The sequence below is a fragment of the Schistocerca piceifrons genome, chromosome 6 (assembly GCF_021461385.2).
Source record: "Schistocerca piceifrons isolate TAMUIC-IGC-003096 chromosome 6, iqSchPice1.1, whole genome shotgun sequence".
In the NCBI taxonomy this organism is placed as follows: Eukaryota; Metazoa; Arthropoda; class Insecta; order Orthoptera; family Acrididae; genus Schistocerca; species Schistocerca piceifrons.
In genome coordinates, this window is record NC_060143.1 from 292,823,775 (window position 1) to 292,849,547 (window position 25,773).

Here is a 25,773-nt window from a genome sequence, read left to right on the forward strand (position 1 = left end):
GGGAATTTGATCCGTAGTGTTCCCGAAACAGTAGGGACCATTGGCCTCTAGTGGCTTATTACACAGTAAAATGTCCGGATTGTATCTCTAATCACTTTGGTGACGCTATCGCACTGAGAATACCTGCGCGCTAGTGTAGATTCAAAAATGGTTCAAATGGCTCTGAGCACTATGGGACTTAACATTTGTGGTCATCAATCCCCTAGAACTTAGAACTACTTAAACCTAACTAACCTAAGGACATCACACATATCCATGCCCGAGGCAGGATTCGAACCTGCGACCGTAGCGGTCACGCGGTTCCGGACTGAAGCGCCTAGAACCGCACGGCCACACCGGCCGGCTGCTAGTGTAGATGCATGTGATTCCACATAAGCATCGTGTTAGTAAAGAACACGATCCAATGACTCACGTTAAGTCTTGTCTCTGCGACCTTGACAAGGGCACTGTACATACACTATCCACCAAAAATATCCAGACACAATTACATAAAACGCACTTGACTACTACATGTCACAAGCGGCGTACTCGCCAATATAAAGGGAGGCGGAGTGTACTGTGTTGTCAGTACCAAAGCAGTAACAGCAGAGTGAGTCGGTCAGAAGTGCTGAGTGACTTTGAACCTGACTGATCATTGGATACCACCTGATTAACATATCCATCAGGGACAATTAAACCCTCCTAAAGCTGAACAAGTCGACTGTAGGTGATCTGATTGCGAAATCGAAACGCGAAGGAACAACCATAGCTACACATCACGTAGGGCTACTGACGGACAGACACCGTCGAACATCGCGGCGGAAGGAGTCACTCACGAACTACGAAGCCATTAGTCTAGCAAGCACGATGACTGCTCGTGGCGAGCTAAAAAGAATGGAATATAATGATCGATTAGTTCCTCATAAGTCACACATTTCCTTAGCGACGATTGAGATAATGACTGTGGTGACTGGAAACGACGGATTTGGAGTGATCAATCATACTCTATCCTGTGGCAATACGGTGAAAGGGTTTGGGTTTGGCGAATGCCTTCAGACTGTTACGTGTCATCAAGTATAGAGAATACAGTGTTGTATGCAGGAGGTGGCTTTACAATATGGGGATGTTTTTCGTGTTTAGGGTGTCGCCTCCTTATTGCGCTTAAGAGAACGCCAGATGGCGGAATATCCTTGGGATGAGTTGGAACGTCGACTTTTCTCTAGATACCAGCGTCCAGCATCACAATTGTCTCTTGTTTCGGCTCTTGAGGAGGAATGGCCTGCTATTTCTCCACAAACACTCAGATGTCTCATTGAAATTGTCCCAGGCAGAGTTCAAGACTACATAAGGCAAAGAGTGGACACACTGCCTATTAATGTCCACTAACAGGTGTCCGGATACTTTTGAACATATAGCATGTGCGTGCAGGTATACTGGTAAAGGAAGCGGTGTTAGCTCCAAAATGCGACATTGTAAAGAAATTACTTTATATGTGAAAATTGTCCCATACAAAATGCATTTGAGATTAGTACTGTAGCAAAGTAACAGTAATATACCATTTCAAAATCGTTTCGTGGAAAAATAAACTGCAGGGTAGTGGCTACTAACTGAAACTACCGTTTATTTGGAAGTTTGTCATGTGGCGCTATAACAATGTCACATTTGGGCCTACGCTAAGGTTCGGACAACACGTAGCGGACTGCCGATAAGGACAGAAAACATTTTTTCCATTGCTACTTCGGCTGCGAAAGAATGGATGACAGCCAAGGTGCAGAGGATATAAAATGCAGACGCCCGATTTAGTCCGACTTTTGCTGATATGCGTACTATAACCTCTTCCAAATACAATATCCATTCCTTTCAACTGAACTACGCTCTTCACCATCTCTGTCAGAATTACAATATCACTGGTGAAACTAAAAGTTACGAGTTAAATACTGACAAAATTGCAAAAAAAATATTTTCGAAGAATATACTCAACAAATGTAGTGACATGAAATTTCGGAAATAAAGTTGCCGAGCGTGGTATTTCGGTAATTAAAACTAAGTTTTAAAGTGTGTTCAATTGTTTTAGAATTATGACGTGATAGTTTGAAACTGTTTTCCGGGTGGCAAAATATCATCCGTTTCAACAACATTAGTAACTCCGCTCCTAATTAAAATAAGGAACAGATTTTTGACCAGCTTAAAGTCATTATAGGGATCCGTATAATACAAAAATTTTTGATTTTTTACGTGCCGCTTTCACTATTCTTCACGCGGTTTTCTGCCCTGTGTAATCGTTCGCTGTGCGCTGACATTTTGTTTGTGTTTGTTTCATCCATTTCACGGAGTTAATATTTTGTAAGTTATTACGATGCTTTGTTAAGTGTTGCGTGATACTGAACAATGTCAGCTCTCTTGGCCCACAGGATTGCCGTACGAGCTTAGTCGAGAAAATTAATTGTTCGGCACGTTCTTATACTGTCAACAATTGTTCTTGATAAAGTCCCCAATCAATTCCTACCACGCTAAAGCGAAAGGAGATGATGATTGATTGTATTCAGCGTCGCAATGTCGAAATAGGCATACTAATTAGGCTGCCACCTCATTAATGCCACTGCAATTCAGTATAATTGGTATGCGTTCAAACTGAAGGCGTAATATTTTTGTTGTGTTAGTAGCAAGTACAAAGTTTGACGTGAAGACGTAATTACAGGATAATTATAAACTTAGCGACTTGTTTCTCCTAATGAAACCAACCAGGTGACTGCTTTGATTTTGACGCGTTAGCGATCTGAACATTATGGGTCACATTGAACTCAGATCAATTCGTGTTTGGGATTCTGACGTGGAAAAGATGAAAAGACGATGTGTTCTTGCATCTTAGTATGTAATGTGTTCACAAATTAAATGAAATGGATTGTGTCTTTAAGAGACGGTATAATATGAACATCAATAACAGTAAGACAAAGTGACAGAATGTAAAAAAAAAGTGAACCCGGTAATGGACAGGGAATAGATGAGGAACTGAGACAGTAAAAGTAGTATATGAGTCGTTCTAATTAGGGAGGAAAATAACTGATGATGGCCGAAGTTAGGAAGATATAAATGCCAACAAGCAACCGCAAGAAAAGCATATATCAGAAATGAGAGTTTGTTAACATGTAATATAAATTTAAATATTACGAAGTCTTTTCTGAAGGTATTTGTCATATGTATAGCCTTGTATGGAAGTGAAACATGGGCGTTAGGCAATTTACACAAGAACAGAATAAAAAGTTGGAAATATAATATTATAGAGCAATGCTGAAGATTACATAGGCAGACCAAATTACAAATAAGGAGCACTGAGTCGAACAGGGGAGAAATGAAATCTGTGGCAAATTTGATTCAAAGAAGTGATCGGTTGAAAGGACGCATTTCGAAGCATCAAGGGTCTGTCAGTTTGGAAGGAAATGTGGCGGGTAAAAATGTTAGAGGTGGAACGAGGAATGAATGCAGGAGGAAGGTTGAAATGGATGGTGGTTCCAGTAAGTGTGTAGAGAAAAAGAGGCTCGTTTAGGATATAGTAGCATGGAGAACTGCATAAAACCAATTTTAAGACTGAAGACTACAATAGCAACAATAAGCTCAACAAAAAAAGATTCTCGCACGTCAAAAATTCGGTGACGCCGTCAGTAAATGCATTTTTGTAAACATTCCGTATGTTGTCTTAAAAATTTGTCGCCGTACATAAAACTAAAATAAGACATAGCACAGCTCTTCCAGAACACATTGATGCCTGTTTCATCTTTGCACACTGAATAGCTTGTGAGTTTGAGCGAGTTAAATAAAGTGTATGATTACGCGTGTGTTCCATATGCCACGTGGCAACTTCCCCGCGCCTCCATGTGCTCCTGCCGAAATGTTAAGTAATTATGAAAGGAGTATAATTTAAGTTAGACTGTATCGTTTTTCAGTCCACAACTACGGTGGCCAGCCACCATCGTCGCGGATTAAATAATGAAATCATTGGTTCTTTTGATGTGGCGTGAGTCCTCAGTCTCGTTACGAGATGACGTCACCGGCCGGAGAAACTCGGGCGGTGACAGAGATATCAGCTGTGAGGCGGCGCTAGGCGCGCTCGTGCTGGCTCACGTGTGGCGTGCGCTTTGGGAAGGGTGACTCAGACGCGCTGGCGCTTCGCCACGCGGCCACGTGGGGCGCTGGCATCGCGCCCGCCTCTACTGGGAAGCGAAACCGCGACCACGCCGCGGGCTCAGCGCCACCTCTGCCGGCTTCCCAGGAATTACGACGCTCTAAATCTCGCGCCAAATTACATCTCTGAAGTGGGGACGGGGCTGTGCCGCAGCTTTCAGTAGCATTCATCACGGCTGTATTTCAGGTAGACACTTGACGGGATAATATTTTTCTCCTACAAAAAAGCAAGCCATGTGTTATATTTTGGTAGTAGAAGTCCATCAGCTTTCTCTGTTTAGGTTTTTGTTTGAACCTACATGTATGTAAGAGCGAAAGTTCTGTCCTCAGAGCTCACAGATTTAACTGAGGCTTTTCATCATGGCTTCGTCAGTTAGTTGCACTTGGAAGAGAATAAAATGGTAAATAAATGGAAAAGACACGAGAACTTCGATGTACTGACCCCATGTTACTGAAGCTTTAGTGCATCAATATGTTGCGACATTATGTGTGTGCTTCTTTATTTATTTAGCATAAAGCTCACAGAATTATATTTTACAAGTATACACAATTAAGTTGATACGAAGAAAGATAAAATGATATGAATCATAATAAGCAGAGACATCTATGAATATGTACGTCTCGGTAATAATGAAAGCTGGAGAACCAGCAGCAGCTAAAATAAGTTGAGAAATCCATTTTCTATCAAAGGTGGAGATCCAAAGAACACAGCCAGTTAACCGCGGGTGTTGCTCGACGAAGTCTTTCCAAGTTCGAAATAATTTTTTTTTCCGCAATCGAGCAAAACGTGCTGTAGTGTTCGTTCGCAGTCGCACATGTCATTATCGACGACTAACTACGTGTGTTTCGTTGCTTTCGTCGCAAAGTGACCAGTCCTGACGCGGTTGAGGGAGTTCCATATTTTTGTTGATTGGTCAGCACTCGGTGATTGAATGGTCGGATACATTGTACCTAATTTCTTACGACTATGGAAGGACGTACTCTGATTTCTCCGTTCATCTCTTAGAAAAATGTGGTTCAAATGGCTCTGAGCACTATGGGACTTAACATCTATGGTCATCAGTCTCCTAGAACTTAGAACTACTTAAACCTAACTAACCTAAGGACACCACACAACACCCAGTCATCACGAGACACAGAAAACCCCTGATCCCGCCGGGAATCGACCCCGGGAACCCGGGCGTGGGAAGCGAGAACGCTACCGCACGACCACGAGCTGCGGACGTTCATCTCTTAGATTACAGCTTTCTGGGGGCGAGTTCGCCATTGTTACGCAGATACGTTCTCTATATTTTAGCCGAGTGCGTGGTAAGTTGTTGAATGTTTCATGAATCGGTATGTCTCTGGATCTTTGCGTTTCATCCATCCATGTGTTACTACTTGTTGTAGGAGATCTGGAGAGGCAGCATTAGCGAGTACTGACAGCCATGGTGTTGGTGTGGATGTAAGAGTTCGTGTCACGACTCTCATCGCTTCATTTAGATAGATACCCATTTAGTTGGCATGGCTACTTCTACTCCAAACAGCAGGATGCAGAAGTGCCTGTGCTTTAGTCCTTAAGGTATTGGCATTAGATCCCCAGCTAGCACTAGTCAGTTTCCTTCGTATATTACGTGTCGATTTTCGCTGAAGGTGAAACAGCGTTGGGAAAATTCATCGTGGAGAAAGAGTTATGATTTTGGGATAATGTAAATGTGTAATAGCGCTGCTGATCCTCTAACATTAAAGATCATGTTATTTTTGATTACATTCGTCAACAGATAAGGCCTTTTTGCCGGGCTATGACCGAGAACATACGGATGACTTTCATGATGCACGGAAAAAAAAATTTGCAGAACGCAAGGAAAATGTTTCCTGTTTATTATCATGATGTGTAAGGCACTGACGGAAAGGCAGATAACTGTCAACCGCAAATACATTTCTGGATCGTGAATGTGGCGCATCTGCTCTGAAATACGTGTAGGGCTACCAGCTGTACGAACCGAACAACTGAAAATCGTTTCGTGTACTGGTGCCCAGTACAGGGCGCCACTACTTTGCTACATGCCATGCCAGTAAATCACTTTCTGGCCTGAAGATGGAACAGCCGCAACCCATAACCGGAAATTACTGCCAATAAAGCAGCTACTTGGATCATGCACACTAGTAATTTAAACATTCGCCTAAACACTCAACACATTCTACAAGGAAAGATCAAACATTTCCGGTCGAAGTCCATATTGTCCGAAATCGGTATGCCAATCAGGCAAAATCGCCGTATGCACTGAGGCAATCTTGCCACCGACGCACCCGTTTAGTAAAACACCACGTCCGTAAATTCCTGCTGCACATTCTCGCGTGACAGGAATTGTCGGCCTTCAAGACTTTGTTTTTAAGGGGACGAAGGCGTGAAGATCGCATGGGGAGAGATCAGGACTACAGGGCGTGGGCTCGAGTGTCCCCCCTTTAGTTGGCGTAACTTCTGCTTTATGACATATGCGATAATGGGGACGTCCGTTAAACAGTAGTACTCCTTGTCACCGTTTTCTACAACAGCAGTTTTCGACAGACATGCTGTCCCACACACATTCTTCAGTCTCCGATGGATGTCTACCTGTGTTGTCCTTCGGCAACCAAGAAAAGAACAAAAGCGTGTTGGTCTTGTTTGGACGGATTTGGTAATAACGTCACCATAGTTCACGTTTCCGTATTTATCGTAAGTACTTCGGAAAGAGACGAATGCCACAATAATGCCTTGCCTACATGTCGGTGCTGATATACCGGGATCGGAGTCGTGCTACTTTACATACAAGCTGTAGCAACGCCCTCAAATGGAAGCTTTTTGATCGCCCCTTATACACTAAAGCCAGTCGGCACTCTACGTAAGTAACTGAACACATATTTCACTTGACATTGCGGTAGACAGACTTGCCAGGTCATGAGAGAGCAGATATGCACGTCCTGACAGTCTTCACACTTAAACGTAGCGTCTTCTCCAGTGTATGAAACATCATAAAACTGCACGGCGGCCGAAGTCTTTTTCCTTGTTAGTCTCCGGGCTCGTAACGGTAAGTAAGCCAGTTCGAACTTTCTCTCCGTCTCTAATGACTTCACTGGCGACAGGACGTTACACCCTAACCTCCTCTCCTTCTTACTAGTATGTTTTGACACCACAGTAAAATAGTGACCACCACTGACATAACTAGCCCGCCCCCCCCCAAATGGGTAGGAATCTCAGTTTCAGATACTGTGTACCAACTCCATTTAACGCGATAACTTGACAGCCAGTTTCAATGTTCTGATGTAAAAGCGCGGGACACGTGTGCACTGGCGAGACCGAGCGCCAAGCTATTGTGTTTGCCGCCTGTCCAAACCTTTCTGCGAAGTGCACAAACGACGAGGTGCACTTGTGGCTTGTTTGTTTTCCATCCGACGAAAATAGCCCGGAGAACAGCTTTGTTCTCTAAAGTAAGGTGTCACCCCCGCGTCCGACCGGGACTCGTTTAGCCTCGTTGCGAGAAGCGGGTCGCAGAAACATTTAGGCCCGCAGGTTCCGCTGTTTGTGTTCTATTTCGCGGCTACACATATCTGCAGTGCACGGCCAGCGACGACGGCCACCAACAAGCGCTTGCGACTCGCCTCTATACAGCGGCCAACAAACTGTGTTTACTTTGGGAGCGGTCCCCCAACCCACCCCACATAAGCTGTCCGTGTCTTTGAAATCTAGAACAGCGAACTCTGCTGTAACCCCGAAATCGCGAGGTATCAGCATGATGTCAAAATTTACAATTTTCTTATCCATCTTTTTTTATTGCTTAATCCATCTTCCTTTATTCGTTTGGCCTACTGACGACCACTTGAAATAACTCATGTCTTCTCCCATTTTTCATTTCTTTCTTTGCAGTAGTTTTTTAATCTTACCCTTTGTTGGTCTATTCCTTCTTCTGTCTATATCGCGCCTGTCTTTTTCTTTGTGTTCTCATGGAAGCCCTCCAAATTTTTTACTTCCGCTATGAACTTTTCTGTTTCTTCTATTTCTTTCTTAGTTGTTGCTATTTTCCTATGGCCAGCTTTAACTCCTTTGATCCTCGTCGTTCATGTTTTTGGGTTTCTGTCAAAGTTGATAATTCTTTTTGTTTTTCTTTTTTCAGCTGGTCATTTTAGGTGTCCGTACAATACAGCTCTTTTCTTACTCATGTTCGTTCTGTTCTTTCACAAACTTCTTAATTTCCATTTCCCATTGTCATATTTTGGTTGGAAGACTTTCCTGATTATTTTCATTTCCTTCTTTTCTATTTCTCCTAATTGTTTGGCTGTATTTAGTGAAAGGCACTATGTAGCATGAAGACACTGTGGTCTATTTACAGTGTTGTAGTGCTGGAGTTTTGCATTTACGGGTAAATATTTTTCGTTATACAGGACTTTGGTTAATACACTCCTGGAAATGGAAAAAAGAACACATTGACACCGGTGTGTCAGACCCACCATACTTGCTCCGGACACTGCGAGAGGGCTGTACAAGCAATGATCACACGCACGGCACAGCGGACACACCAGGAACCGCGGTGTTGGCCGTCGAATGGCGCTAGCTGCGCAGCATTTGTGCAACGCCGCCGTCAGTGTCAGCCAGTTTGCCGTGGCATACGGAGCTCCATCGCAGTCTTTAACACTGGTAGCATGCCGCGACAGCGTGGACGTGAACCGTATGTGCAGTTGACGGACTTTGAGCGAGGGCGTATAGTGGGCATGCGGGAGGCCGGGTGGACGTACCGCCGAATTGCTCAACACGTGGGGCGTGAGGTCTCCACAGTACATCGATGTTGTCGCCAGTGGTCGGCGGAAGGTGCACGTGCCCGTCGACCTGGGACCGGACCGCAGCGACGCACGGATGCACGCCAAGACCGTAGGATCCTACGCAGTGCCGTAAGGAACCGCACCGCCACTTCCCAGCAAATTAGGGACACTGTTGCTCCTGGGGTATCGGCGAGGACCATTCGCAACCGTCTCCATGAAGCTGGGCTACGGTCCCGCACACCGTTAGGCCGTCTTCCGCTCACGCCCCAACATCGTGCAGCCCGCCTCCAGTGGTGTCGCGACAGGCGTGAATGGAGGGACGAATGGAGACGTGTCGTCTTCAGCGATGAGAGTCGCTTCTGCCTTGGTGCCAATGATGGTCGTATGCGTGTTTGGCGCCGTGCAGGTGAGCGCCACAATCAGGACTGCATACGAGCGAGGCACACAGGGCCAACACCCGGCATCATGGTGTGGGGAGCGATCTCCTACACTGGCCGTACACCACTGGTGATCGTCGAGGGGACACTGAATAGTGTACGGTACATCCAAACCGTCATCGAACCCATCGTTCTACCATTCCTAGACCGGCAAGGGAACTTGCTGTTCCAACAGGACAATGCACGTCCGCATGTATCCCGTGCCACCCAACGTGCTCTAGAAGGTGTAAGTCAACTACCCTGGCCAGCAAGATCTCCGGATCTGTCCCCCATTGAGCATGTTTGGGACTGGATGAAGCGTCGTCTCACGCGGTCTGCACGTCCAGCACGAACGCTGGTCCAACTGAGGCGCCAGGTGGAGATGGCATGGCAAGCCGTTCCACAGGACTACATCCAGCATCTCTACGATCGTCTCCATGGGAGAATAGCAGCCTGCATTGCTGCGAAAGGTGGATATACACTGTACTAGTGCCGACATTGTGCATGCTCTGTTGCCTGTGTCTATGTGCCTGTGGTTCTGTCAGTGTGATCATGTGATGTATCTGACCCCAGGAATGTGTCAATAAAGTTTCCCCTTCCTGGGACAATGAATTCACGGTGTTCTTATTTCAATTTCCAGGAGTGTAGAAAAGCCACTCCCATTTTCCTCGCTCCTGCTAAGTTAGTTTCTTTGCCCAAAGCAACTGGTTGTAGTATTTATTCTAGACAGTTAAATTTTGTAGCCTTCTTTATTCTTCCATAATCGGTTTCCATGTATTTCGGTGCCTCCTTCGCATCTGTCATGTGCTCTGTTTTATTCAGAAAGTATACATAGGCCTGCTTTTGAAGCTGTCTCTTGTTGGAGATTTACCTACACTGTTGCATATGATATAGGTTCAGCTAAGATGGTAAGATCGTCTGCAGAAACCAAACAATTACAATTTTTTAAATTCCATCTTCTTCTGTTCTTTTCTTCTGCTCCCTGATTACTTTTTCTAGCATATAACTAAACAGCAGTGAGGACATTCCACATCCTTGCCTTACACCAGTTTTGGTCCCAAAAGCCTTGGAGGTTTCACCTAAGAACTTAATTTTCCACTTTATTAGTGTATCTTTTACGATTGTTACTGATTTGATGCCAGCTCCAAATTCTTTTAAGGTGTTGAGTAACATATTATCGTGGTACGATTGGGGCAATAACCTTTCAAGCGCATTACGACACACATGTTATAGGAGATTTACTGCAAATTTGGAATGAAACAAACAGAAATAAAATGGATTACGCATACTGCCTAAGGGAAACACAGTGTAACGGAATTTCCTTTACTGTATCTCTCAGCCTCTGGTCAATGCTCGTATTGTCAACAACTCTCCTCGCTTGTTGAGGTGACGAGTTACTATGTAAAACACTCAAATAATACGATGATAAATTGCGAATAAGTCGACACCAGTCATTGTATTACAATGGTGTTCAAACCTTACTGACGAAACTAACTTTCGCATGATGTGATTGCCAAAAACGGCCTAGCACAGCACGATGAAATTTAGATAATGTATGCGAAGAAATGCTGCAATACATTATGGTAGGTGCCCGAATGAAATACATAATGAGACGAATAGAAATGATATTTTTATTCAAGCACAATGACTACACTGAAGCCAGCGCGATTCACGGTTGTCCCGTGGACACTGCAAAAGGCGGGACACGGTTCTCAATAGGGTGTGCGGCCACCACTGAAGGCAGTCGTGCTCTGCAGCGGAGGTGGGTAGCAGTTGTTGTGGTAGGGCGTTCTATTCCCCCACCAGCGCGGTTGGTGCACGAGGACGTGCAGTACTACGTCTCCCCAGCGAATGTCACACGTGTTCGAAGGGAATTAAGTCGGGGGGAAGAGGAGGCCAGTCTGTTCGTCAAATATCCTCTCTTTCCGACAGCTCCTTCACCTGCTCTGCTTGATGCGGTCTCGCATTATCATCCATAAAAATTAAGTCAGGGCCAAATGCGCCACTGGGAAGACACACGTCGACAGGTGAGTGTCCCGTTTTGAAAGACCTGGAGGTCAGTATGCCCATGCAGCATTACGCCTACCCACGCTGTAACAACCGGACCACCAAAACGATCATGTTCGTCAATGTTGAATATACCCTTATACGGCGAGTGATGGGAGCAATAATGCATCCAGGAATGTTGTCGAACGTAGTTATTTAGGTGGTCCAGGTATTATGGTGTGGGAAGATTCAGTGTCGCACGGGCGTACTGGCCGCCATATCTTCGAACACGATACACTCACTGGTAAATAATATTGTGATAATCTACTCCTTCCCCACGTACATCTTTTCAAGGGTGCACTCATCCCTGACTTCATTTTTATGGATGACAATACGCGACCTTATAGAACTGAGCAGGTGTAGGAGCTCTTGAAACGAGAGACTGGCCTGGTCTTTTACCTGACTTAAGTTCCACAGAGCACGTGTGGGATGCACTGAGGAAACGTACTGCAACCCGTACACGTGCACCAACGGCTATCCAGCAGTTTTCAGCCGCACTGCTTGAGTAATGGAACGTCACACAATAAGAACTCCTTACATTCACGTGACCATCATGGAATCTCAATGCAGAGCATAAGAACCACGTCTCGGCTTTCATAGTGTTCAAAGAACCACCACATACTGTGTAATTACAGTCTTCGAATAAAAGTTCCATTTCTGTTGGTCTCATTGCGTATTTGTTTGAATTACCTTCTGTAATATACTGTAGCAGTTCTCTTTTTGTTTAGCCAAGTGTGTCACTTGGGAGTGTCACATCATACGAAATTTACTTTCGTTTTGCACACCAGTACGTTTGTGTTACCCCAAGGCTGAGAAATACAATACAAGAAAAAAAAGACAGCTATCACATACGTCGGTGGTTCAATAAATAAGAAGACAAGAGCTCTCAAAGGAGTGTCAATACTCCGTGAAAATTGAAGTCCTTGTCTATATAAAGGAGAGAATCAAAGTTTGAAACCATCGCCGGTAGAGGAAGCGGTCGTACCGCTACGTGCATAATTGTGGGTTTGGCTTTAGCAACACAAATTCTTGTGTAACACGCAAATATATTTCGGCGAAATCTCACCATCGTCAGTGGCTTCATTATTTTTCTTAGTACCGCATACTGATGTTTATGTTGCTGTTTTTGCAGTACAGCTGATTTTTTATCCATTTTGGCATTTTTTGTTGATTCCCCTTTCTCCTGCCTCTATAAGCAAACAGTGCTTTCTACCACTGTGTCACTGTTTATCATATTTTCACTTATTCTGAACATCTGAATCTCTGACAGTCAGTGACACATACGGATGTACAGGAGACTGCTGTTCCGCTTGCCGCAGCAACAGATTGTACAACAGCTCAGACACGCCGGTCAATGAATCCACAGTGTTCACTCGCTTGCAGTACATTACGAATCTGTTGGAGGAAATCAGGGTCGTGAGTAGTAGGCCTATCTGTTTGAAAATTAATGTAGCGTGGAGACAGAAAATGGAATGGGCCATGATAAGCACGGGGCGAGAAAGTTGGCTGGGAGTTTCAAACACAACGAACCTTCCCTCCCCCCCCCCATTTTTTTTCAAAAGAGGAATCGTTCATTAGTCAATGTCATCTTAGACAGGACAGAAGAGGGAACTGATAATGAGTAGGACCAAAAAGCGGAGTCTGCAGCGAGAGAGTCGTTGCACATTTCGAACCCAACCAATCTCCCCCATCCGCTTTTTGAAAATATGAACCAGTCGTTGGTGTCGAGGAAGACACGACAGAGACAGGCTCTGACAAGAATGAAAAAGTTAGATCGACATGATTCTGGATGGTCACTTTAAACTCAAGGGATCTCGCCCCCAACTCTTAAGGGCAGAGGAGTCTTTTCGGTAGCAGGGATGTTTCCGAAACACGTCTGCCTCGGCTATATACGTGAGCAGACGTGCTGATCAAAGCATTTGTATGTGATCATGGGAGAAAGGTATCAGAATGTGTTATTTTTGTAATTTATCGTTTTAGATTACGTTTAATTTAGTTCACAAGGAGACGATTCGGAATCGGATTTTTGCTTTTTTTTATTTTTATGATACGTGAAGTTCAGAACTCAAATATTAACGCCCAAAAGCTTATCGCTGGAACTCTAAAAAATTCTCGTGAAAATCGATTGAAGTTTTCCATGTATCTTTAGTTCTCTGAACATAGGCCGAACTGTCGATGGGCCACGTAGCTCTGTGATAGAACGATCGCCTGCGCCATGAGTGGCCGATGTTCAAATGCCGGCAGACGCAAATTTTTAAGCAAAGGTACATGTCTAAGAGCATTTCAAGTGAAGCGTAAACTACATAAAGATGGAAAAAATTATCGGTAGCGCTCAAGGCTGGTAATTGCTGATTCGAATGTCGTTTTTGTCATTGTTTTCTTCGTTTTCTTCCGTTCAGTTCGAATACTTTTGTCATTTTAATATAAAATTCATCGAATATATGCTAATTAATTGACATATAATTGTAATTTTTTTTATCAAAAATGCACATTTTCTTATTTCCAATTACGTATGGCAAACAGCGTTCCAATTATCATTGAAAATATAAATTGTTTATTAGCGACCTTCTATAGAAGATCGTTCGAATAAAAAAATACAGAGTATTTTTCTTCATCTTCATATATTTTGCACTTCACAGAAATGCTCGTAGGACATTCACCTTTGTTTCGAAACTTGCAACTGCTTAGGATCGAATTCGGGCCGCCCACACGGCCGGCGAGCACTCTACCGCACACACACATGGCGCTTTGAAAAATCGTCCTAGTTTTAGCGAGGTAAACTTGTTCGGAAAACTTTAAAGACGACTTTCTCAAGAATTTGAGAGAGTTTCATTGAACAGCTTCGAGATATTGGTATTTTAGAAGCCAATATTGGCTGTCGTTTACCGCCCAGTAAAGTCATGAGAAGATCAAAACAGATTGCAAAACGACGTAGAAAAGATATCTGTATGGTGTGAAAATTGGCAATTCACCAAAATAATGAAAAGTGTGAGGTCATCCACATGAGTGCTAAAAGGAATCCCTTAAACTTCGGTTACACGATAAATCAATCAAATCTAAAGGCCACATATTCAACTAACTACCTAGGAATTACAATTACTAACAACTTAAATTGGAAAGAACACATAGAACATGTTGTGGTGAAGGCTAGCCAAAGACTGCGCTTTATAGACAAAACACTTATAAAATGCAACAGATCTGCTAAAGAGACGGCCTACACTACGCACGTCCGTCCTCTTTTGGAATACTGCTGCGCGATGTGGGATCCATGCCAGAGAAGATTTACGGAGCTCATCGACAAAGGTCAAACAAGGGCAGCACGTTTTGCATTATCGAAAAATAGGGGAGACTGTGCCACGGACATGATGCTGGACGGTATATTTTTACGAAATTTCAATTACCAACTTTCTCTTCCGAATGCGAAAATACTGTGTTGACGCCGAACTACTTAGGGAGAAACGATCATCATAATAAATTAAGGGAAATCAGAGCTCGGACGAAAATATATAGATATTTGTTTTTTCCTCGCGCTTTGTTGAGAGTGGAATAATAGAGGATTATTGCGAAGGTTGTCCGACTAACCCTCTGCCAGGCGTTTAAATGTGATTTACAGAATATCGATGTAGATGAAGATGAGTACTGAACATCACATATGACAAATACTCTACAAAAGATTCCAAAAATCCGGTTGTAGTGTGGTCTTCCTATCAGTTATGTTGGGGAAGATTTTGTGTTGTTATTTCATTTTAAAATGACTTTGGATTTAATACGAGTTTCTTAGGGTTTCAGTTCAACGTTAGGCAGTGCTAACTTACCCACTCTTTCACCATTGTTTTGCAGTAGTAATTGATAGAAAGGCATTTTTTCCATGTGTATCTGAGATGAATGCGAGAGGGTAATGTTTGTTTATCAAAAAATGTTACACCAGTTCCTCCCCAATGAGTGTATTTTTGACATTTTAAGGACTCGTACGCTATTGTAGTATTCCGTGTTAGGGGACCTTCGGTTATTGTTATAAATAATATGACTGCGGTTATAAATGAGTGTTGTGCAACTTGCCCTCGTTTTAAGAAATAAAAGATTCTCATTGTATATTATGGAAACATTTCTCCGTTTATGTTTAAACATCCCGACCATTCCCGAGATTTTTCCCACGTTACAACTTCTACAGTGAGAAAAAATAGGAGAGGCTGAATAATGTGTCCCATCAGTATTTGATCACGGCGGAGTTAAATTATGTACAACATGTCAAAACGCTATATGCGTTTCACCGCGTCACTTTACAACACCTATTTGCTTATACGTCGTTATTCTGTTGTACAATATTAGATTACCGTGCATTGGTAGTTCCACCCCATTCGCTGAAGCAACAGGCAAGGAAGCCGACGTGCGGTAGTAAAGTAAAAGCAAAGACAGACTTCCGAGTTGACAAAAGAGTTTCGAGATGATGATACAGTGGAGCACACTGAGCGGGGAATTTAAACTCAGCATTTACGGTTTAACTGTGCAGCCTGACTGAATCAGTCCTCCTTAAACTCACGTACAGTGTTTGTTTAGACGTCCATACATGTTATGAAAATGTACATATGTATGTTCCATATCTCCTCCTAAATCACTGGACCGTTTGTACCAAACTTGATACACATGTCCACTACTGTCGGGCAACAATCGCTGTTGGGACAAGAACCATCTCCCTATCATAATACAGGAAATGTGATATCACAAAAAATGAAATGTCTGAAAAACTGTCGCAATATGTATGACGCTTAAATTTATTACTTCTTTGCTAATAAATCTACTTACGACTCATTCAGCAAACAGTGTCCACTTATGCCGCTGAATGTACCTACAAACTTATATCATTGTATGACACACAGATCAGGAGATATGACGTCATAAACACTGAGAAGCCTCAAACATTACCGCTTTTAAATTTTTTACTTCTGCGCAACTAACTCTATTTGTAACATATTTCGCAGCCAATATTCACATATGTCGCTGAATGTACCTACACGAATATGTTATTGTACGTCAAATAGTACAAGAGATATGATGTCATAAACTCTGGGATGGGTGAAAAAATACCACATCATGCATGAAATTTTAATGCATTTTTATTCTTTATTACTAAGACGCCCCTGCAGTCGAGTCAGCTTAAGGAAATCCCTGACACCTGGCAGATCTTTTGCCAGCTTTCAATTGCGAAGCGCAAACGGCTGTAAGCGAAAACAATGACTGTCTAGAGAACTACGAAGAGGCGTTGCCATAGACACGTTTACAAAACCGCGTTGTAGACACGCGAAGCAGCTATACGTACACATTTGTACATTATGCATATTCCTTTGTACGACAGTTTCATAATTTCACAGGTGTTTCCACAAATATATGGAAATGAAATTTCTCCGTGTTAAACTACAACCACATTTCATGTTTTCTTTCAGTTTCTAATAGAAAATCGGCAAAATTAATCCTAGGCAATACCGGGTTCATCAGCTAGTAGTAGTTACAAGAATGGAGATGAAAGAAAATGTTAGTTTTTCTCCACGTACTTCAAATCATCAAAAATCAAGTCCACAGATGTTGGTAAAATATTAAAATTCGGCTCAACCACTTGAGATTCGTGATCAGACCACAAGTCACACGATGCGTTTCGAGACTATGTTCCCGTCTTCAGGTAGAAATACAATCTATATTGTGAAGGTGATGCCCTGCAGTTCGTAAGAATTAAATGGGTATGGTTCCACGGCCAGTACCTGATAATAAATAATGCTCAGATCATCATCAGACAATTTAAAGTCTTTTGAAGCAGCTTATGTGGCAATATTGCACCTATGGTGTAAAGTAGCATAAAATACATACTAGGTCACTGGTGCCAAGTAGTAAAATATGCTACACTGTCAGTAACAAAAAGCTCCACAAACTCATTTTGGGGTTGAAGCTCTTGTTTCCGTGTTTGTCTACACAAATTTGTTTTTGTATGGGATCCACCTTGAGCGAACACAATTTTTCTTGCTATGCCCACATACGTTCCGCTGAAGTTACTACATTATCAGCAGATTTTTTTTATTTTCTTTCTATTAAATAACATAAAAATTTCTATAAATGTAGGCCACCGTGGCTCATGTCACAGCCAATAAATTTTTTCTGAGTTTGTGACCGCATTGTCAATATGTAAAACTACCGTCGTTTCGGTCACTGTTGCAAGTGACCTTCCCTTTACTATCTGCACATATATAAATTTACGTTTTTAAGTTTGTATTTAAAAAAGTTTGAAAACAGATAAGAGCGCGCAATATGTTTCACTTATTTTTTCTGGTTTCCCCAATATCTTCACTGTGAGAAACTAGACTTTTTGAACATACACTTTCACTGTTTACGAACGTATGAAAACAGTGACAGTAAATTGTTTTGTAAACGGTGACAGTGAAAGTTCTACATTACGTTCTCTATGGTTGCAGACGACAAACTGTGAGAGGAAAACACTTGTAATGCATAGCTCAGAAAACCAGGAAAAATCTCGGCATGTGGTAGCAAGGTATTTATAAAAAATATTGTCCGTTCTTAAATTTGCGGATACTTTTTTTCAAACTGAAATTTAAATATGAACAGACAGTAATGAGAGATTTTGCTGTTATTCAGTAGAAAGAAAATTATGCTCTAACTTCAGTGAAACATGTGTGGCTAAAAGAAGGAAAATTATGTTTCTGAAGGCGAGTCCCATGTGAAAACAAGTTTTAGTACCAGTCACTGTTTATCTGGTGTGTTAATCTGTGATGGATTTTATACTATTTCACGACAAAGCTGTAATATTATCGCGCAAGGTGTTTTAAATGACTTTAATATATTTACTTGGTGATGACCTGAGCATTGAAACCGGTTGCAATAAAGAACTCTTTTTTAGCAGGTTTTGGCGGTGGAACTATTATATTTTTAAAATATACACAAATCTTTGAGAAAGTCTAATACTTTACCATTTTAAAGACGCAGTATAACCATCGGACTAAACAATCGCCGTCTTACTTTGCATTCGATGCTCTCTCAAATGTCGTTGGGCCGAATTTCAATATTTTACTAAAATTTCACAATCAAGACCAAACTGCTAACTAAACTGTGTAGTTCTAACCCCACGAATATCTATAGGCCGTGCTTCCCTCGCTATATACGCGCAATTTTCAATATTTCTCACAGCGTATTACCTTACTCTTAAACTGTTTCGTTTTGGAACAGCACCGCCGTATGTCTGAGTGCAGCAGTAAAGAAACAGAGGACTGGCAGCTACAGCAATGTACAGATACTCACGAGATCCGTACAGACGATCAGTTCCCAGGTTCAGTGTGTCCCGAAATTAGCTTACGCATTTGAAATGCAAATAAAACGGTTAATATATTAATTATAGACTTTTCCATTCTTACAGGTTTTTCCTGTGATATTGAACATTAATTGCAAATAAATGGACTAATGAGGACCGTACTGCTGCAGTTGAACTGTACTTCACACATGGGAAAAGTGTTGTACAAGCCCAGCGGGCGTACAAAAGAAGATTTAATTTTCGTACTGCGTCATCAAAACACATCTTACGAAAATGCATGAGTGAGTTCCGTGAAACTGGTAATATTGCAGATTGACTCAGAAGTGGACGTCCAAAATCCTCGCGGAACCCAGGGAGGACTGACAAAGCCCGCGCATCAATGAAAGAAGTCATCTCATCGTCTGTCTCCAGAACATGACACAGCCAAATCCTCGTTACACACGATTTTTGGCAGGTCCCCTACAGCAGGGGTAATCAACCTTTTTTACCTGCCGCTCAGTTTTGTATCTGCGTTAGGAGTATAATTTTGTAAGCGCCCACCATTTCCATCGTGATGATGATTCACAGAGTAAGGAAGTAACTTAACTTTATAAGATTTATAAAGGCAAAATGCAGCAAGTTAAAGCATTTAATAATAATCACCAAATACTTTATGTCAGACTATTATGTAAACGTAATGAAAGTATGTTTAACCTTCAACGGCCAAGCAGTCGACCGCTTACCCTGAAAGCTGGAACGCTCACTAGTTAGCGGTAAGGACCGGGTCGGCCACAGATAACGCACGCACGTCCCCCTATGAAATTCACATTCTCCAAAGAAAATTCCCCACTGACTTGTCAAAAAGACTGTTGCTTGCATATGAATTTCTCATATTGGCAGAAGAATCCAGTTTTCACAAGAAAGTTATGAACGACGAAGCTTGCATATCAATTTATGTAATTGGCAGAAGAACCCAGTTTTCACAAGAAACTTACGATGAACGACGAAGCTCATTTTGATGTCAGTGGCTTTAACAAACAGAATTGCCGCATTTGGGTCACAGAACAGCCAAAAATTATACACGAACGAGCTCTCCACAAGCAAAGTGCTACAGTTTGGTGTGGGATATTGTCGCATCTCGTGTTTGGCCCTTTCCTAGTATTAGCTCTAAGTTGTCGAATTTTCTCGTCGTGGTCATTTCGTGAGATGTAGGTGGGACGCACTAATATGTTATCCGACTCTTCCCTACCAGTACTACCTCGAAATTTCAATAATAAACCTCTCCGTGATTCACAACGCCTCTCTTGTAACGTCTGCCACTGGAGTTCGCTGAGCATCTCTGTGATTCTCTTCCGCCGACTAAACCATCCCGTGACGAAACGCGACACTTCTCTGTCTGATCTGTTCCAGCTGGTAAATACCGCAGATTGATGAACAGTACTCAAGAATCGGTCGAACAGACGGCTTGTAAGGCATATCCTTCGGGGATGAGTTACAGCACGTTAAGATTTTTCCTATGAATATCATTAGCTGGCCGCTGGATTTCGCGGCCTCTGATTTTCTTCTTCTTCGGAGTTTTCAGAAGGAGAGTGTCTATAGAAATGAAGTACGGACACTTGTTGCCTTCAGAGATGTCATTAGCACTGTAATTTGCGAACTTAGACAAGAGAGCTTCAGAACTCGTGCAACATGTTGTACTATGGTTTCCTTGCTGTCAAAACTTAAATGGTCGACATGTGGCTAATTTTTTTTCATAAATAAACATTTCAGTTGCGATACCATTACCAAAACAATTTTCTTGTTGCTCAATTGGGTACATTACTTTTGGGACCCCCATCAACTGGGTAGTGATCTGCGTACGATGCGATAATTGAGGAGTGTACCTGGCTAACATTCGACGCTTTGTAGCGCGATGCCAGGGAGGACTTGCGCCTACAGAATAAAAGTAATTGCTATTCACCAGTAGCGAACCCTACCACAAACTGGAAAAATGGCAGTAACTGCGGCTTTGGGACGCTGGGATACTGGTAAACTGACCACAGGGGCCACGGTGCAGTCGCCGGCACTCTAGCGCACACGAGACGCGAGCCGTACCTCATCTCGAAGTCGTGCAGCTCCTGCAGCGTGAGGTTGTTGGCGACGTCGAGCAGCTGCTTCATGTTCTCCTCGCGCTGGGCGCGCGCGTCCTTGAGCAGCACCGTGGCGACGCCTGGGCTGGCTCCGGGCTGCACTACGATGGCCGTGGGCTGCTGGTTGGGGTGTCGGCCGGCCACGATCGCCTGCAGCGGGTTGGCCGTCGTGTTCACCACGGGCGCCGCCGCGCCGCTACATATAGCGCCGCCCCCCGCCACTGCCGCCGCCGCCGCCGCCCCACCGCCGACGGCGGCGCTGACGCTGACGTCGACGTCGGCGGTGGGCGTCTGGCTGGCGTCCAGGTGCGGTGGCGGCAGCACGGGGGCCGCGCTGTCTTCCGAGAAGTAGTCGACGCGCAGGTCGGGCGCGGGGGACCCCACGGCCGCCGCCGCCGCCGCCGCCCTGCCCTTGGAAGCCGCAGACGCCGCCCCCGGCGCTGCCCCCGACGTCGCGCCGCCACCGCCGCTGCTGCTGCTGGTGCTCTTGCGCTTGTGGCGGGAGCCGCGAGTGCTGCGCCGGTGCAGCCGCGGGGGCGGCGCCGCCTCCGACACGTCCTCCCCCGTACCCGTGCCGCCTCGCGGTGGCACCTGCGGACAGTCCGGCGAACACACGAGCTCACCCATTCGTTCTCCGTTCGCGACATGTAATTCTTCCACTAACCAAACAATTCGCCTGTGCCTCAACTGAAGGATGACAATATAAAAGTTCTATGCACTACTTTTTTAGGGTTCCGTACCTCAATCGGTAAGGGCTCACTCTGTTGTCTGTCTGCCTGACAGAAAACAGACTGTTAAAAACCCTTTTTCTCAGCAACAGGCAGATGTCGCTAGGCCTTTGGCGGTATAATAAATATAAGCTTCTGAATCAATGAAATCAATGGCTATGGCTACTTATGTCACATATTTTGATACAAACTCACTCAATAAAACCTATAGGGAATTCCCCGTTGCCCTAGAATCATTGAACTAAGCACGAAGCGCGGTTTCACACTGAAAACGAAGGAAAAAGCCCTAAAACCGTTAATTTGTAATTAACTTACGCGAAAATTTCTTTTGTAGTTTGTTATCTGACTGACTGTCCGTCCGTCTGTTAAGGCCCCTTTCTTCTCATGAACCGGTAGACGTACAAATTGAAATTTACGTCACATAATAAGGTATATGGTCCCTTGGCTTCTAAGTCAGTGCAATCAGAAGAGGCGGCCATTCATGTCATATTTTGATACTTGCAGTCTCATCCATTGAAAAATATAGGGTACTTCCCGATGACCTAGAAACACGAGATTTGGAAGAATCAAGGTTTCACAGCACAAGGAAAGGAAAAATTCCCAAATTTGTTAATTCGTAATTACAGCACACGAAAAAATTTCTTTTTTCATTTATCATGCGACTTCAGATTTAGAATTAAAATATTCTCGGAAGTCTTGGAATTCCGGGAACTGATATCTTGTCAGTACCAATGTCGATAAGGGAGAAAAACATCAACGTTATCGATTCGCGGGATGGATGAATTGTCTATGTACACAAATTTTCCAGCGTCAGATGTGGAGAAAACATGCCAACATTCATGGTCTTTGTGCCAAGCAGTACTTCCCTCAGCAAATCTGTCTGCTAAAGCTATGAACCTATTCCATGTAATTTCAATGATGCAGCTGACGTCTTTGATTTTAAAGATGCTGGTGAAACATTGTCAATTCATGCGTGTCAGATTTCCAAACTTAGAGTATAAAGCTGCTCATCCATCTCAAGTAGCTATTAAAAATTCTTATCCAGAAGCAGAAGAATGGAGGAATGTCACTGTATTTAAGAGAGAAAATCCCTTGGCAGATATATGCCATGACGTACTTCATCTGAAATACCGGCCATCTTTATCAATTACAGGACAGTAATGCTGCCATATCTTCTTGAACACCACACGCAGTTTTACAGGACACTTTGCAACATCTGATCCCATAAATGGATAGTCTAAGATACGGAGGTCAATACCGAACGACTTCTGTCATGAATACAATTTCGTTATATTCGTTTTAAAAAATGTAAAAAAAAATGAGAAATGGTTTTTGTTGACTACAGTTATATAAGTTAAAATATTGCTCCAGTATTTCTGTACTTGTATTATGACAAATACACTACGTGATCAAGAGAATCCGGAAACCCCAAAAACAAACGTTTTTCATATCAGGTGCACTGTGCTGCCACCTACTGCCAGGTACTCCATATCAGCGACCTCAGTAGTCATCAGACATCGTGAGAGAGCAGAATCGGGCTCTCCGCGGAACTCACGGACTTCCAAAGTGGTTAGGTGATTGCATGTCACTTGTGTCATACGTCCACACTACTAAACATCCCTAGGTCCACTGTTTCCGATGTGATAGTGAAGTAGAACGTGAAGGGACACGTACAGCATAAAAGCGTACAGGCCGATCTCGCCTGTTGACTGACAGAGACCGGCGACTGTTGAAGAGGGTCTTAATGTGTAACAGGCAGACATCTATCCAGACCATCACACGGGAATTCCAAACTGCATCAGGATCCACGATGTTTTCTTCGACCACCTAAACTCATGCCACCCTAACATTAAATTCACCATGGAACTGGAAAAGGAAGGACTACTCCCTATCCTAGATGTACTAGTTAGGAGGAAGGGAGATGGTACCTTCAGTCACGGTGTGTACCGCAAACCCACTCACACCGACTTGTACCAGCAGGCCAGCAATTACCACCACCCGGCACATAACACTGGTACATCGCGCACGAGCTCTGTCAGATCCGGATAATTTGGCGACGGAGATAGAACATCTACAATCCGTGTTTTCCAAAAATGGGTACTCTTCTCGAGATCTTCAAAAGGCGCTGCGCCCTGTTTCCCCACGAGAGGTTCCTGAAGAGATACACGGAGAAACGCAAAAGGTTGCAGATTTGCCATATGTTGGGCCGATATCTGCCAAAATCAGCAGAATTCTTCGCAAACATAAAAGCGTGTTCCATCCACCCACCAAGATTAAGGCTCTGATAGGGAGTGTGAAGGATGACCTTCGTCTACAGGAACCGGGCGTTTACCACGTACCATGTGAAAGTGGACTGGCATACATCGGCCAGACGACCAGGACCGTTGATATCAGGTGCAAAAAGTACCAAAGGCACACAAGACTGAGACAGGCAACGATTGCCGAACATTGTTTCGAACTCAATCATTCTATGAAGCATAATCATGCCAAGATTTTAACACAAACATCGAGATACTGGGACAGCGTCATCAAAAAATCTATTGAGAGTAAGGTTGCGGAAACACCGGTTTCAAGCTGAGCTCGGCCTGGAACCCAGCACTCGATCTTCTGAAGGCGCAACGTAGACAATATCCAGACCCCAAGGGACACAAGTATAAGAATGAAATTAGAGATGACAGCCCAGTATATGTAACTAAGGACTTACATAAAATGGCACCTCAGACAACTGACAAAGTATCTGAGGACGCTCTTCCGAGTCTTGAGCGACGATCTGAACACAATCGGCCTGAAAATGACGCTTCAACCGCTCCTGGGGAGCACGGTAACAGAACGTCCTAATTCACAGGACTCAAATGACAACAATCGGAAGAGAAAACGTCTAGCACAGCTTGGACGCCATTCAGAACTTAACTCAGCTGTATTGACAACGGATAACAACCACAAAGTACGCGCACAGCGTGCGGAACAGCTGCGGCTAGAAGGAAATGCTATTGGTCGGCGCACACCACAGACAGAGCGCCAGACGCGGCGCGGGCGGCAGAGGGAACGCTTAACACAAGGTAGGCATAAATACCGGTCTCGTTCCGCACTGGAATCAGTATCAGACAGCACCTGAAGAAGATGGTTCAAATGGCTCTGGGCACTATGGGACTTAACTTCTGAGGTCATCATTCCCCTAGAACTTAGAACTACTTAAACCTAACTAACCTAAGGACATCACACACATCCATGCCCGAGGCAGGATTCGAACCTGTGACCGTACCGGTTGCGCAGTTCCAGACTGTAGCGCCTAGAACCGCTCGGCCACTCCGGCCGGGCACCTGAAGAAGACTGCGAGTCACGCAGTTGAAATATCGTGCAGGAAAGACGCGAATAACCAGCAGAAACCCGATTAATCAACATGAGGACGTAGGCATTTTTAACATATTTTGTAAATGGCAACTACGTGCTGGAAGAAAATCAGTTCGAAGAATACCACTCTTTTGTAGGCTGCAATAAATCATTTTCGGAGCATGCTATACCGAAGATTTTTTTTTTATTGTCTACATATGTGGAAAAGGTATCTGAAATTATGCCGTTTACTTTTGACACGCCCTGGATTACTTTTAATTTAACGTTTGGGACAGCTATAGAGCTTGGTCCACCGCACACTGAGGTTTTGGTCCTCTCTTCATGCTAATGGTAACCCATTCTAATCATCGAAGGTGAGATTGCATGAGGCATCAAGCGAAATTGAGAATTCCTTGGTAGGTAGGACGCTCCATATTACGTTAGATGGAGAGTCCTTGTGCTCCAGGGAAGTGTGTTGTTACTTTTGCGGTTCATGTTATATTTTAATCATCTCGCATGCGACATTATTTTTAATTGAGGCTCTTCATTTTGTTGCAGCCTACATGTTTCTGTTGCTTTATTTGCTTCGACACCAACAGAACGCTCGCCATACGAAATAATCCTGAACATCACAGTTTTACATCTCGATCATAAATAGTGTTTCCTGAGTGAAACCTGTGTATCAATGAATTTAGCGCCAAAAATACAACAATACGTAGACCGTAGGGTTGATACTCGCCCTCTCGAGTCCCTTTCCGTTCTCTGTGGCATTAACGCCTGTACATAGATACGAGCGAATGATACCGAATACTGGCGAATTGTCTGCGAATGCTCGTTCGATTGTGTTCGCTGACATTCGGTCCGCTATAGATGAGGTTCAACGTCGAGGCGAAAGTATTCCTTAC

At 43.7% G+C, this 25,773-nt stretch overlaps 1 protein-coding gene across 1 annotated transcript in view; it reads right to left on the reverse strand.

Annotated features, from left to right (window-relative positions):
* The window catches only part of LOC124803278, a 304,062-nt gene that overhangs the window by 111,878 nt on the left and 166,411 nt on the right, over window positions 1–25,773 (reverse strand). Inside the window, exon 4 of the mRNA XM_047264461.1 lies at window positions 20,776–21,401. Within this exon, the coding sequence (XP_047120417.1) occupies window positions 20,776–21,401 (626 nt within the window). The remainder of the gene's footprint in view (window positions 1–20,775; window positions 21,402–25,773) is intronic.